At 44.0% G+C, this 12,538-nt stretch overlaps 2 protein-coding genes across 4 annotated transcripts in view; both read right to left on the bottom strand.

The window, feature by feature from the left end:
• hic2 (hypermethylated in cancer 2) overlaps positions 1-10,345 on the bottom strand; it is a 30,567-nt gene extending 20,222 nt beyond the window's left edge. The window contains exon 1 of one of the 3 annotated variants that reach the window (XM_088618005.1): positions 10,220-10,345. In XM_088618005.1, coding sequence (XP_088474131.1) covers positions 10,220-10,255 — 36 coding nt within the window. In that variant the 5' untranslated portion in view covers positions 10,256-10,345. Of the gene's footprint in view, positions 1-5,278; positions 5,975-5,999; positions 6,137-10,219 lie in introns of those variants that run through there. The other 2 variants (XM_088618006.1, XM_088618007.1) reach the window with 2 other exon arrangements.
• LOC148641464 (melanocortin receptor 5) lies at positions 9,938-12,380 on the bottom strand. The gene is made up of 2 exons (XM_088618009.1): positions 11,330-12,380; positions 9,938-10,419 (listed from the first exon to the last, which is right to left on the bottom strand). The coding sequence occupies exons 1-2, from the start codon at positions 12,178-12,180 to the stop codon at positions 10,344-10,346; spliced, it is 927 nt and encodes a 308-aa protein (XP_088474135.1). The 5' UTR covers positions 12,181-12,380; the 3' UTR covers positions 9,938-10,343.
• Positions 12,381-12,538: the final 158 nt, after the last annotated feature.

Here is a 12,538-nt window from a genome sequence, read left to right as displayed (position 1 = left end):
GGCTGAGGTTACTTCAGTGAAAAGTATGGTCAGGAGTATGAAGTGACTTTTTTTTTTTGTAGAAACAGGACAACACTGCATTGTCCCATTTCTATACCTACAGTATAACAAAGAACCTGCATCCCCATTTTTCTTATGTTATAGGAAAGAATCCACCAAATAAAGATTATTCAAAGTCTTCCAATCATGTTAAACGGAGAGATAAGCTTGGAGAACACACAGGCTACACCTCCAAGCTAGTTTAAGGCCACCATCTAATGCAATCACAGCATAAACACCCACAATGGTCTCCGACACCCTCAGCTCTTCCCTGAACTGCGTCTCCAGGAATACTTATTGTCCCGATTTCATGACTTAGAGCTCCAGCTGACACAAGCTCTGGACCTGCACCTACAATCGAAACCAAACTCGCTGACCACCAGCTCCCAAACCTCCCGTCTGGACTCTGCTATTCCTAAGAAAACTCCTAATCTTATAGCAGCACTCGAACTAAACATCAAACTATCCCATCCGTCCACTTAAGTCTTTTACTTTTAAACAAAGACATGTGATAAATGCCAGAAGCTTATTTTAATACTGCTCTTAACACTCGGGTAGAAATAAGGAAAACTTCAAAACGGAAGCCCACAAAAACTGAGAATAGCGTCTCCATGAAATAAAAACATGTGGGCACATCTGGTACCACACGAGGCACAGTCTTCCCCTCCCTTGAGCGCACACTCTGATGGGTGGATACAAACGGCATTCACCAGGACACTGCGGGCACGGGCAATGCAATGAGGTGGGCACAGCTGCCCTCCGGAACTGGCACGTGCCACGAGGGTGCGGAGCATCATTCGCCGAGGTCAGCAGCCGAACGAGTGGCCCCTTCACCACGTTCCTCCTGCCTGAGCCCTGATCTATGCTGACATCACGGGAGGGGGGAGGGGAGGGTGGGGGGTTGATACAGCAGCTCGGAATGAACTCAGCCATGGAGCCGTGGCAACGCCAAGCCCAGGTGGAGAGGAAGAGGAAGGGAGGCACCCAAGCAGAGCTGCAGAGGTGACCTCTACCGGCGCTTGCAAAGCCCCACGGACTGGAACAAGGCGCACATCAGCTGCGGAGCAGCATGGCTACTGAACCACATCAGCGCACTGGCGCACACACCCAGAGTAGGCAGCAGTTCGGCCCTGCTGTACGAGAGAAAAAACCTGCTGCAGAGTGAAACACTACAGTAGTACCACACACAAGCCAGGAGCTGTTAAAGCTGGTATTTCATCCTCTCGGCGTACTCTGTTACTTTCTTAGCTTACCCTATGCAGACTCTCTCAAAATCCCCATTGCCAAGCTCAGAGAAGCATCTCATACTGAAACATCCACAGACTGACCGAATGAGGCGTTTTCCTCCCCGCTACTCCAGAATGCGTTACAAGCTGTGTGATCACAAGCCGTTTCTGTTTACTATAAGAAGGTGTGCTCTCGCGATACGAACGCACGGGGCTCCTACAATTCAAACGCACGCTTTTAGAACCCGCAAATAACCTCTAAAACATCTGGCTTCAGCACATTTCTCGTTGCAAATGATGTGAGGAACTTTGCCCGTTTGGAGTCCACTTTCTCCACGGACAATACCCTTGAAAGACATGGACAATGGAAGAAGCAAAACCAGTTCACAGCCCGAGACCAGTTCAGTGCCTGTTCATTCATGTCCGTTTTTATAAACTGGACACAGCTGTTGTACGGAACTGCAGTACAGCTGCATTTCTGGCCAACGGCTTTGTACATTTTTAAAACCATTCATTTACATCCCACTGCAGCTAAACTCCGAGACCGTTTCCGAATCTCTCAAAATTCTCAAGAAAAGTTTGCTTTTTTAAAAAAAAGTTTAGAAAAGAAAAGGCAACACAACCAGGGACTGTACCTTCAAACAAGAATTTTCAGATTACAGCAAACTGCAATGCTATATTCAGTAATTAGACTTCTTACAAGCACTGAGAATGAATATTGATTTTACACCCCTACCAAGCACCTTGGCATTAAACCGACAGAAAACTGCCAGGTTTTGTTGAAGATTTCCTGATTGAAAACATTTTCTGAAATACACTGCATATTTCACCAGCTATCACTACAAAGTGGGGTGAAATGTATTTAAGGGGGCAGAGAGAAATGCTACAGATCTGAAAGATGTGAAGCTCTGTTAATCAATTTTGAGGACTGTTAAATCCATTTACATCCCAATGCTACCATAATTACAATGTCTCGCGATCAATATCAGCAGTGTAGGTTCTTCCATTTCCTAATTCAAGTGCCTGTATTATTAATGATCCCTTGCAGTTCCTCCAGTTCATACAGAAATGATGGAAATAGAATTTCAGGAGGGCTCTGGAATTTCCTCTGTAGTGACATCACACGCAGAAGGAAACAGCTGGTCAGAAATCCCGTTTTTTCTTCTGTTATCCGCCCTGTCAAATAAAGGATCCAAAGTTGTCCAATCATGCTAAATAGTGAGGTTATCTTGGACACGCATAAGCTAAACCTGCAAACTAGTTTAATCCAACCCTCAAAGCATCTTCTTGGGAATCAAAGGGAACAAGACCTAGGGCAGTTGATGAGGACTAAGAAGAGCTCATGTACTGTATGAGGCTGATGATTTGCTAGTCAAAAGAATACTGACCCTATATAGGCCTTGCCATTTAAATCCTCCATGATTTTCCTATTCAGCCCAACCCATCCTGCAGCTACACACAGACTGCTGTCACATGCAAAGTGTCCAGAGATCCATGCACTGCACATAAGCATACACCGACACCAAAGAGCTCTGTATATCATCTCCCCCATCACAACCTCGCAAACAGGTGAAGCGATTCCAAACAGGCAAGACACCTCTAACTGAGTGCTGGAGAACCGGATGCCCCCTGTTAAAATTTAGGAAGCATCCCAGTCTTCCAGAAACAAAGGCGAGTTCTGCGGGCAGTGGGCAGGTGGGGGAGCCACACAGTTCATATCCTCTCACACGGCCTGACTGAGTCCTCTGAGATATCTAGGATGAACAGAGCTCTGCACCCTCCTCCGCCAAATAAGAAAACTCCCTGGTGACAGAAAACACTGAATCAAGATGACTCTATACTCATAGCACTTCACCGACTCTATAAGACCTCGCCACCGTTTTTGACCCCCATTTCAGAATGACACCTAAAACTGAACCAGCTGATCTGTCTTTCAAAAAAACCCACCAAATCCCATGTAACAGCGTTGGACAATGCGAGCAGAAATATCCTTGGAGATTGCAGAAGCAAAGATACTTTTATACCTTATCATTCAGGATAGCTAATAATATACTGGTAACTGGGAGTCTCCCTACAAAACTGTTAAAATACTGCCCATGAACACAGCTCACGCATCATCACACCTACTGTTTTTATATGTTATACTACAGTACTCCTTCTGCTGGAATCTGCATGGTCCTGGTATTTTATCTACTTTGTCTGAATCGCGTAGTCATGTCTGAATGTCAGCTGTAGCCCTATCTAAGCGATCAGAAGCGATATACTCTCTGTAGAGTCACACACCCACATTTTTAGAACCTAACACCTGCTAGTGCATGTGATGGGGGGGGATTTCTGGTTCCTTTTCAACTCCTACTTCTTTTCTGATGAGATACGTTATCTGTGTCTCGATACCAGTGACTCTAGTGACAATTTTCCCTCTCTGTCCTCCTTTGCTAGTAAAGGAGAACAGCAGTTGTGCACCTTCTGAGTGGTGGATAACGTACATATCAGGAATATAAAACCCACTGAGCACCAGTTTCCACTGGGCCTGAGGCAGGCTAGGACCAAGCACAGTCTTTTGACATGCTCAGTGCCAAAGTTATACATTTAAATCCTAACCCCAATCAAATCAATATCTATGAAACTTGAAATATTCAACTTGTTTGGTGGATTGGCTTGTAGTGGATTATGGAGTGGAATGCAGACAATTCAGTTCTGAAGCCATTTCAAAGTGTTATAAAATAACGTTACTTTTAGACTTAAGCGCATCAATTCATAAAGCCTTTTCAATTATTTCAAGCGCTAAATAAAAGCCTGAATTATGTTCGAGGCAAAAGTCTATAAGGCGAAAGAGACCTTCATCTAATCAATTAGAGATAACGTATTACTTCAATTAATGAATTAGACACTGGGCGTTAGGTTCAAACACCGCTGGGTTAACCCGTGTGCCTCTGCTGCTAGCTAATATCAAACAGACCACAGTGGCAAACATAGTTTAAGCACAAAACACGTTTTTGTAACACTTCCTTCTTGATGCAATATCAGTAACACTTCCATTTGTCATATTTCAAAATGCAAAAGTAACATCTTAACGCACACAGGGTTTTGACTGCATATAGCACCTTTCATAAGCTCATCCCAAGGAGCTGTACAAAAGAAATTGAACAAAAAGGGTCTGATTAGGCAAACCTCCATTACACTAACATATATGCGACTGCCAATAGTTGTCTCCAAAGACCTCAAAGAGCCCAAATGTTTGGGTCTAAATCCAACTATCACTGTGCCTTTCAGAATTCCACCAAATATATTAACGACAGATAGTGCTGGACTTCGATATACTGCAAAAATAAGACGATACCAACAACAAACACTATACCAACCCATTGTATATAGGAGTATCTCAAGCGGAGGGGTTCAGTCAGACAATCCTATCCCACAGAGCACTTAAATGTAAGTTCCTGAAGAGCATTCGTCAGTTTGTTTGGTTGTTAAAGGAGGCCTCTTTACTATCAGTTTCAATTCCAACATTCTTCTGCGACTGGAAAAACTTTTAAAACCCCTTTTTACTTTTAAAGGCTCGGGTACGCGTAAACATCGAGGTTCAGTCATTATATTTCACTGTACGATATGAAACATATAGACGTATTTTCTTTGGGGGAAAAAAACATCCGCACTGTATTTACAGCGTATAAAAATATACTCAGCGAAGTTTTGCCACATAATTGCTAGTTCATACGGTCTTTGTAAACAATACTCTTCATGATTAATAAATATGATTGGTGTGCCAATCGTACTTAAAAGACAAGAAATTGCTAATTCCTTCGGGTAAATTCCCCCATGCAATAAATACACCAGTATTTTTTCCCAAAATACACATAATAACAGGGTACGATTTCTAATACAGACAATACTGCTGCCCCCGTTTCAAACTAACAATTGGTCTTAGCGTTTGGCGGAGAAAAGTAAAACTATCAAATGAAAATATTGCCACAGTCGTGTTTGCCGAAATATTTTTTAAATCCATACTTTACCTGATTCAGTGAATGGCGCCCATAATAGCGTATTGTAATTAAATTATCCAATTAAAAAAAAGGCAGCGTCGATTGTATTAATCGATTACCGTTTTCGTCAGGTCTGGCAATTTGGAAGCATTTCGATGACCACTTCAAGTTAAAGCGTTAAAAAAAAGATTCATTTCGATGGTCTAACAAACAATTCGTGTACAAAAAAAAAACCAAGAAAAAAAATCACCCTTTACTGGATCGCAAACAACGAAAAAAAAAACCCAGATCGTGCCTTAACAGGACAGCAGGCTTGGAATTCAATCTGCCAGTACACCTATAAAGATTATTGTTTTCCTCGAGGGGAAACTTCATACCGCAGAAAACATATTCAAAATGCATTTAAATAAAAAAAAATACCACGCTTGCAAAGGGGGAAAAAAAAACAAGGTTGGAGCACTATGCTGGTCGAACAGGGGGAAGAGAAAGACCTCGTTGCGTTAGCATTTGCACTGCAGGTTTAGCAAAGACAAAACGAGCAGATCACATCCTGCCAAGCTGGTATTGCTGGCTCTCCAGGAGTAGGCACTACAGGCGAGACCCTTTTTGTTGGCATTCGCTTGCCACAAATTGTGCAAGAACCGAGCGACGATTCGGGCAGCCCACGCGGAGTCCGACCCACGGCCGCGCGCGGCGAGTTACGGCAAGCTTAGAGACGTTGAAAAACAGAGCCGGAGCAACATTTTGGTACCTTAATACATCTGTAGGAGCGTTCTCAATTTACCAGCCTGTGTCTCATCTCACAGCCTTCCGAGCGCCATCTTGCAAGCTTGTGACGTTGGGAACTCACCCCTGACCCAAATTTGAATAGAAGCCAACCGAAAAGGGGGAAAAAGCCACTAGCCTCTTTGCCAGCAAGAAGCGTCTCACCCAGTCCTTGGCAGATACTTTGTACCCGATTTGTTTTCCGCGTTTACCACCCTGTCCTGTAATCTGTATTTCAATGTATCGAGCTCCAGTAACGCGTTCAGAGGTGTGTAGATGTTGCAAATATAATTACATGTATAATACAAATATACCCATACCCTTCCAGTGCGTATGCAGTGAAACCGATTTCATAAGAAATATGCCCACAGATTCAGTAAAGTATTTATTGATTCACATGTAAACATCAACATTGTAAGATGTACCGAACATTTTCAAGATTTGCCCCGAGTGTTAAGAAAAACGCAAAGAATTGTTACATATTTCGAGGAGGAAGGTTTTCGCCCTAGATGCATTTATACACCCCGGTCACTAGCAAAGAAGCTGTGAGAATCTTTTATTGATACATGCAGTTTTTATATCACATGGGTAGGGCTCATTACAAACAAAATGAATCCAATGCAGAGACAGATCATTAAATACCCTTTCCATCAGATAGCCTGTGACTCCGGCGGAGTTGGTTTTGGGGCTGACGCTTACGTTATTAAAAAATACTTTGTTTCAGTGTTGCAATAGCTCACTGCAAGGGCCGAAGAATTGACCTCTGGACAATGTTAAATACTGTGCATAGAAATATTGTCCTTTAAACACGTAGTTCTTAAAATAATTCAAGAAACCAGAAGACCCCGTGTAACACCGGGTGAGGTCTACTAAACGTCATTTTACGTCCCATGCTTTTGAATCATTTCCTCAGAGGGTCTAAATTGAAAGCAGCCTATGAGCTGCAGGAAAATGTATCTTTTTTTCTGTTTCTTCGATGTTTTGACAAGTGTAATTATCACATCGGCGTCTCCGCTGAATTTCAATTCGCTGCACATGTCCGTGACGTGTACGTGTGTATTATTAGCGTGAGAATTAGAAATACGTGCCGCCTGCCCAGCTACGAGCTACAAACGCCACTTCTCCACAAATATATATATAGCGAGACGCAGGGCCGGCAATGTAGTTCAACAGCTACGTTTTAGTTCCTGTTTCACTTGAGGCCCAGGAGCGCTTGAAACCCACGTAAGGTCGGTTTTGCGGTGTGTTGTAGACACCTCGGCAGAGGGGAATTGCCTGTACTGGACTTGGACACGCAGCTATCAAAGGGCTTCATTAACGTGAGCTCACCCGCAGATCCCCCAAGCAGATGTTTCTAAAGGAAGTGAGGTCACCACCCAGAACACCCCCCTCCCCCCTCCACTATAAAAGCTTGGCCCAGTAAAATCTACACGTTTTTCCACTATTGTCCAATCTCTTTTGATTTTATTTTGACCAATGGCTACGGAGTGGTGTGCGTTTTGTGGTGCATGCGAATTCCAGTAGCTATCCATATCAACCTTCGAATAAAAAAAATAGTATTTGCAGGGATACGGTTTAGGGAGAAAAGTCTATGCAGACTGGTCTGTACAGACATCCACTAGTTTTATAATTCCTACATGACCTGAAAATCACATATTGCAAACGGAGTTTCGGAGTAAATATGGATCTGCAAGGGTCTCACCTGGAACATGTCGACCACTCATTAATGTAAAATAACACAAAAGTATGTCAGTTTATAGAACCGTCCAAATAAGATTTGTATTCCTTGCGAAAAGCACCTAAAATGGTGTACGTATGAAAATATATAAACCCATCTGGGTTTACATACAAATCTTATATGGTCTTCACCTTCATATCGCCTTTCACCTGAGTACAGTAGAATAATGTCGCCCCATAGCGACCCCTAGTGAATCGTGACAGTTTTTTTATCGTACCTGTGCGACTTGTATTTGCAAATGCGCGAAAAAATATCTAGGACACGGAGCATAATGTAATAGCACAGAAGAGATTTAATTAATTTCGCTTTCTTAATAAACGTGCAGCTATCAGTGTGTTGACATTTTATTTTATCTTCACGTACTTCAGCTCAATGGCTCTTTCTCCAGCTCTTGAATGACTCCTAGATGTTCTGTTTTTAATTTCCACTGGGACCCTTAATCACCAGTGCTAATTGGTGTTTATAAACGAGCTTCTTGCTTGATTAGACTTTTTTATGCACTCAGTCCTTTTATAACTGACCTAATAAAACACGTTATTTCCGACAACGCGAAAATACTGAAATGTATGCAATCGCCCTTCGAGTTGGTCATTAAGAACTAACTCGGACTAAAACGTTCTTAAGAGGAGATAATTTTATGACGAATTTACAGACGGGACTGACCATGTAGAACTCGCCTTCAATGTGTGTGTTTTTTATTTCCTTCTATGTAGGTTCACTTGATAATGAGGGCAGCTCTGGGCACTCCGATGATACCGATTACAATCCTCCTCCAGGTTTTTCAGAGCTGAGAGAAAATGTAAAAACGCGCCTGTACGGAAAATCGAAAGCTGTCTGCTGGCGATTAAGAACTTGTCGAGAGCAGGAACCAGAGAGCAGCGTTATTATGATGCTTCACTTTTTGTTCGAACCCTTGCTTTTGTTTTCAAACACTGTGAAGACTATTCAATTTACCCCCCACTTAAAATCTCTGAGACACAAAACTTGTTTCCAGCATTTTAAATGCAAACTAAAAGGATTGCCATTTGAACCACATTTTCACTTTGGAAAATATACGCGACTGACGATGTCGGTATGGTGAAAGTTTCAAGGAACGTAAAAAAAAAGAAAAAAAAGTTTCAAGGAACGTCTCTCGCAGAAAACGTGAAGATAGTGAAAGTCTATTACAAAGATGGCCTCTTCCGACACCTTGTGGTTTCTATGTAAAATGCATCTTCGTAGACACCATTCGGCCAATGGTAAACATGACCACACGGCTCATCCACTAATTCTCCTTAACTCGGTGACTATATTGGAACAGCCGCCGGCGGCCGTGGTTACAGACATACGCTAACTGTATTAATGTGAGAGCTGTCTGCTCAACAAGTAAAATATCTAGTTCAAATTGGGTTCAGACATATTTTAGAAAATGCCGAGACGGCTTTACGTGCTTCAGAATACCTACACGTGAGATAATTTCACGTTGCTACAAAATGGCTACAAGTGGCTCAGAGACTTTGCCGGAGAAGCTGTGTCTTCTATGCCCGAGGCAATGGGAAAAAAAACCGTACCCCACCCTCTGTGCACACTCACGCTTTCACACCACTGTTGTGAAACAAAGACAGATGTTCGACCAAGCTGGGACTCGGTATTGTACCGAAACCTTCTCCCCGCTGTGAAGAAACAGTGTTCGGGTGCGCTGTGCGAGTGGAACAGGGAGCTCCAGCCCTGGTTGGTATCAGGGCGTCTTTCAAGACCAGATCATGGGATCAATTAACTACTAACCAAATTGCTGCTTGTACTATTGAGAGAAAGACTTTCTCCTCCCCAGGAGGGGCAAGTTGTTTTACAAGCAGCAGTGTTATAGTGTACAGACGGACGGAAGGAAAAAAACGACAGAAACAACAAGATACATATTAACATAGAAGGTCAAGTGTTAAGGGACGATATGGCCACAGGTATGAACACGCATTGTTGTGCATGTTCTTTGGGGAAAGTTGGAAAATCACCAGAGGCTGAGCCAGAGGCAACTGCAGGCGTCTTTCCATCAATAACAACAGGAAAAGTTCAGGATCCCTGGCGTAGCTGATCCAGACTACATAGAAGAGACCCCTTCTTTACTCTCTGATACGTCCCTAAGGACAGAAGGGCACACAAATCCCATATTAGCTATGAATGTTTATAGAGAACATTAGCAACCAGCTTAGTTGTCCAGTTTTTAACACGGCGTTTTATTATTTCCACATTTAACACACACACGATGACATTTTAAAAGTGAAGAGTGACAGCGATGATAAAGTACATCCTCCGACAGAGACCCGGCGCGTTAGAACAGACGGTTTGTGAATGGGTTGCACGTCCATCTCTTTTTAGTTTTTATACTTCTTCAACATTTCTTCTGGCTTCGAAATAGTTGAGCTATCTTTAGAAAGGTCGGAGTAGGTGAAACAAAACGAAGTAGTCTAAGCATATATAAGCAAAAAACAAACCTGTTTTCTGTAACGCCCGGTGAAGGACTCCATCATCACATTAACGTAATAACTAAAGCGCCCCCGCGTCTTTCTTAAAAGGAGGTGAAACACGCATAGATTCTAGAGAGAAATTAACCCCAGATCAGGACTGTGCTCTGGTGACATTAACCACATTGACAGGTGATCCACTGGCCGCCTCTCTCGGTTCTGGGTTCACTCTGAAAAAACAAAGACGTTGATGCTATTAACACACCAGTTAGGAATCGAACAACAGACATTAGCGTTAAATGATGGGGAACCGCGGATGGGATTCTGGATTCGTAACCACAAGGTTGTGGGTTCAAACCTCAGCTAAGACACATGCGTTTAGGTTGGTACTTCACCCAAATGAGTCCTGGAAAGAACTCAGCTGTGCACGTGAAAGACGCTTTAGATAAAAGCGTCAGTCAAAATAAGTAAAAAATATTGTAACACATATGGCCGACAGGCACTGTGTAAGAGCCGGCTTACCAGAGCGGTGACGTCACCGCCCTTCCCTGTAATAGCAGGACCATAGTCGCTAAACTGGGGAGAGATCACTCTTTTCACCAAGCTGGGTCCCTGTTGAGTGACGCCGGAGTCCTGGGTTCGAGCCCCCGACGGTGCGGGGCCGACCTGATGCAGCAAGGGCGCCTACCTGAACCCCGTTGTGTTACAATATTTAGAACTAGATAAGGGTAGATTTTCAGTGGAAATCAGCCCTTTTGCTAATTCATTAGACTTAATCACATATTTGTGAATATTTCATAGCTATAACTCACGAGCTACAGTGATACCAAAGTTGACTCTCGTCCCGTCTAAATTTGAGAGACCACAAATCGATAAATCGTCTCATCCCCTACACTCGAATGTAAGATCACTCGCCAGTGCTAGGCCAGCTGTCCAGAAGTTGTGCGAAGTGAGAAACGGTGGATATCTCCACTGCTCTTTTAAAATGAATGGAAAACTCGGTGACAGAGCTCAGTGTGTTAAAGCTGAGCGGTGGGGTGTACTACAACTGGTAAACCATAGTCCCGGTAAGAAGACGGAAACATAGCTTTTCTCCGGCGAAGCTGAGAACGGACACAAAGTTTGAAACCTGGATTTTACCTTCTTGTTGGGCAGAAAGCTTTCCAGACTTTGGTGTACAAAGTTTCCCTCAGCGGAGCGCAGCCCCGAACGTAGAGCAGAGGCGTGATGACAGCGTTCACCCGGGGCAGAACTCTGAGGGGGTCGCTCCCTTCGTTTCTAAACGAGTAACAGCTGGAGCCCAGGAAGTTACAGACGATAATGTGCAGGAAGATGGGTAACCAGGTGGCTAGGAAAAACACAGCCACCACAACGATGAGGTAGACGGATGATCTCTTGCTCTCTCGCTCAGGCGAAGGCAGCTCCCGCTCCAGGTGGTACTTGGCGATGACGTATAGTCTGATGTTCAGTCCGATCATAATGACCACCGTGAAGACGTTGCAAACAAACGTCCCGATACTGGTGACCTTTTTGGCCGCGCTGACCGTCACTAGATTATTCACCCCGACAATGAAGAACGCATAAACCCAGATACATGCGATCACCACCGCAGTCCGGCCGCGGGTCATTCTCCGGCCGTACGCGAAGGGCGCCGCCACCGCGTGGTACCTGTCCGCCTGCGCCGCCAGGATGACCATGTACGACAGGCCGAGGAACGTGGGCGCGACGTAATACGTTCTGGTCGGGGAGTCGTAGTGGTCCTGAACGTCCAGGACGCCGACGTAGTAATACGACAAACCCGAGCAGACATCGCTGAAGCAGGTGCTTAACATGTACATGAAACGGTTCTCGTTCCTGAGTGCCCTGTTGATCGCGATGGAAAGAAAGACAGAGAGGTTCAGAGAAACTATGGCAGTAGCCAGAAATATGTTAAAGAGAAACAGCAGCACGTTACCAAAGCTATCCAACGGCAACACCGGCGAAAGTGACATTATTATCAGAATTAGTAGTAGCAGCAGCAGTATTTGTAGTAGTAATGTTGTTGCTGTTGACGTTGTTGTAGAAACTCGGATGCCAATAACAACATCGTATATTAAACAGAAGATTTTTGAAAAGCCAGCTACTCACCCCGAGTTTGGGCTCTTAATTTGCAAAGGGGGCCACTTGGGAGCTGAAATCCCATGAAGTAAATTGCAGTGGGCTAAACCCCCATCTTTTTCCTCAATAGAACTTTGTCTCAGGAGTGTGTTGAGCGAGAGGCGACACCGCCGCCTGTCCCTGGTGAAAAGGAAACCTTGCTTGCCTGCCGGCGAGAGGTTCAGTTTAAGAACGAGGTGATCGAGCTGCAGC

Source organism: Lepisosteus platostomus, chromosome 24 (assembly GCF_059453375.1).
Source record: "Lepisosteus platostomus isolate fLepPlt1 chromosome 24, fLepPlt1.hap1, whole genome shotgun sequence".
Lineage (NCBI taxonomy): Eukaryota > Metazoa > Chordata > Actinopteri > Semionotiformes > Lepisosteidae > Lepisosteus > Lepisosteus platostomus.
This window is presented reverse-complemented; position numbering and strand designations above follow the sequence as displayed.

Excerpts from the sequence above, each read along its gene's own strand:
- LOC148641464 (XM_088618009.1), bottom strand. The coding sequence starts at position 12,180 with ATGTCACTTTCGCCGGTGTTGCCGTTGGATAGCTTTGGTAACGTGCTG. Across the intron at positions 10,420-11,329 it reads GCTTTCTGCCCAACAAGAAG|AGTGAACCCAGAACCGAGAG; the intron begins GTAAAATCCAGG and ends TTGTTTTTTCAG.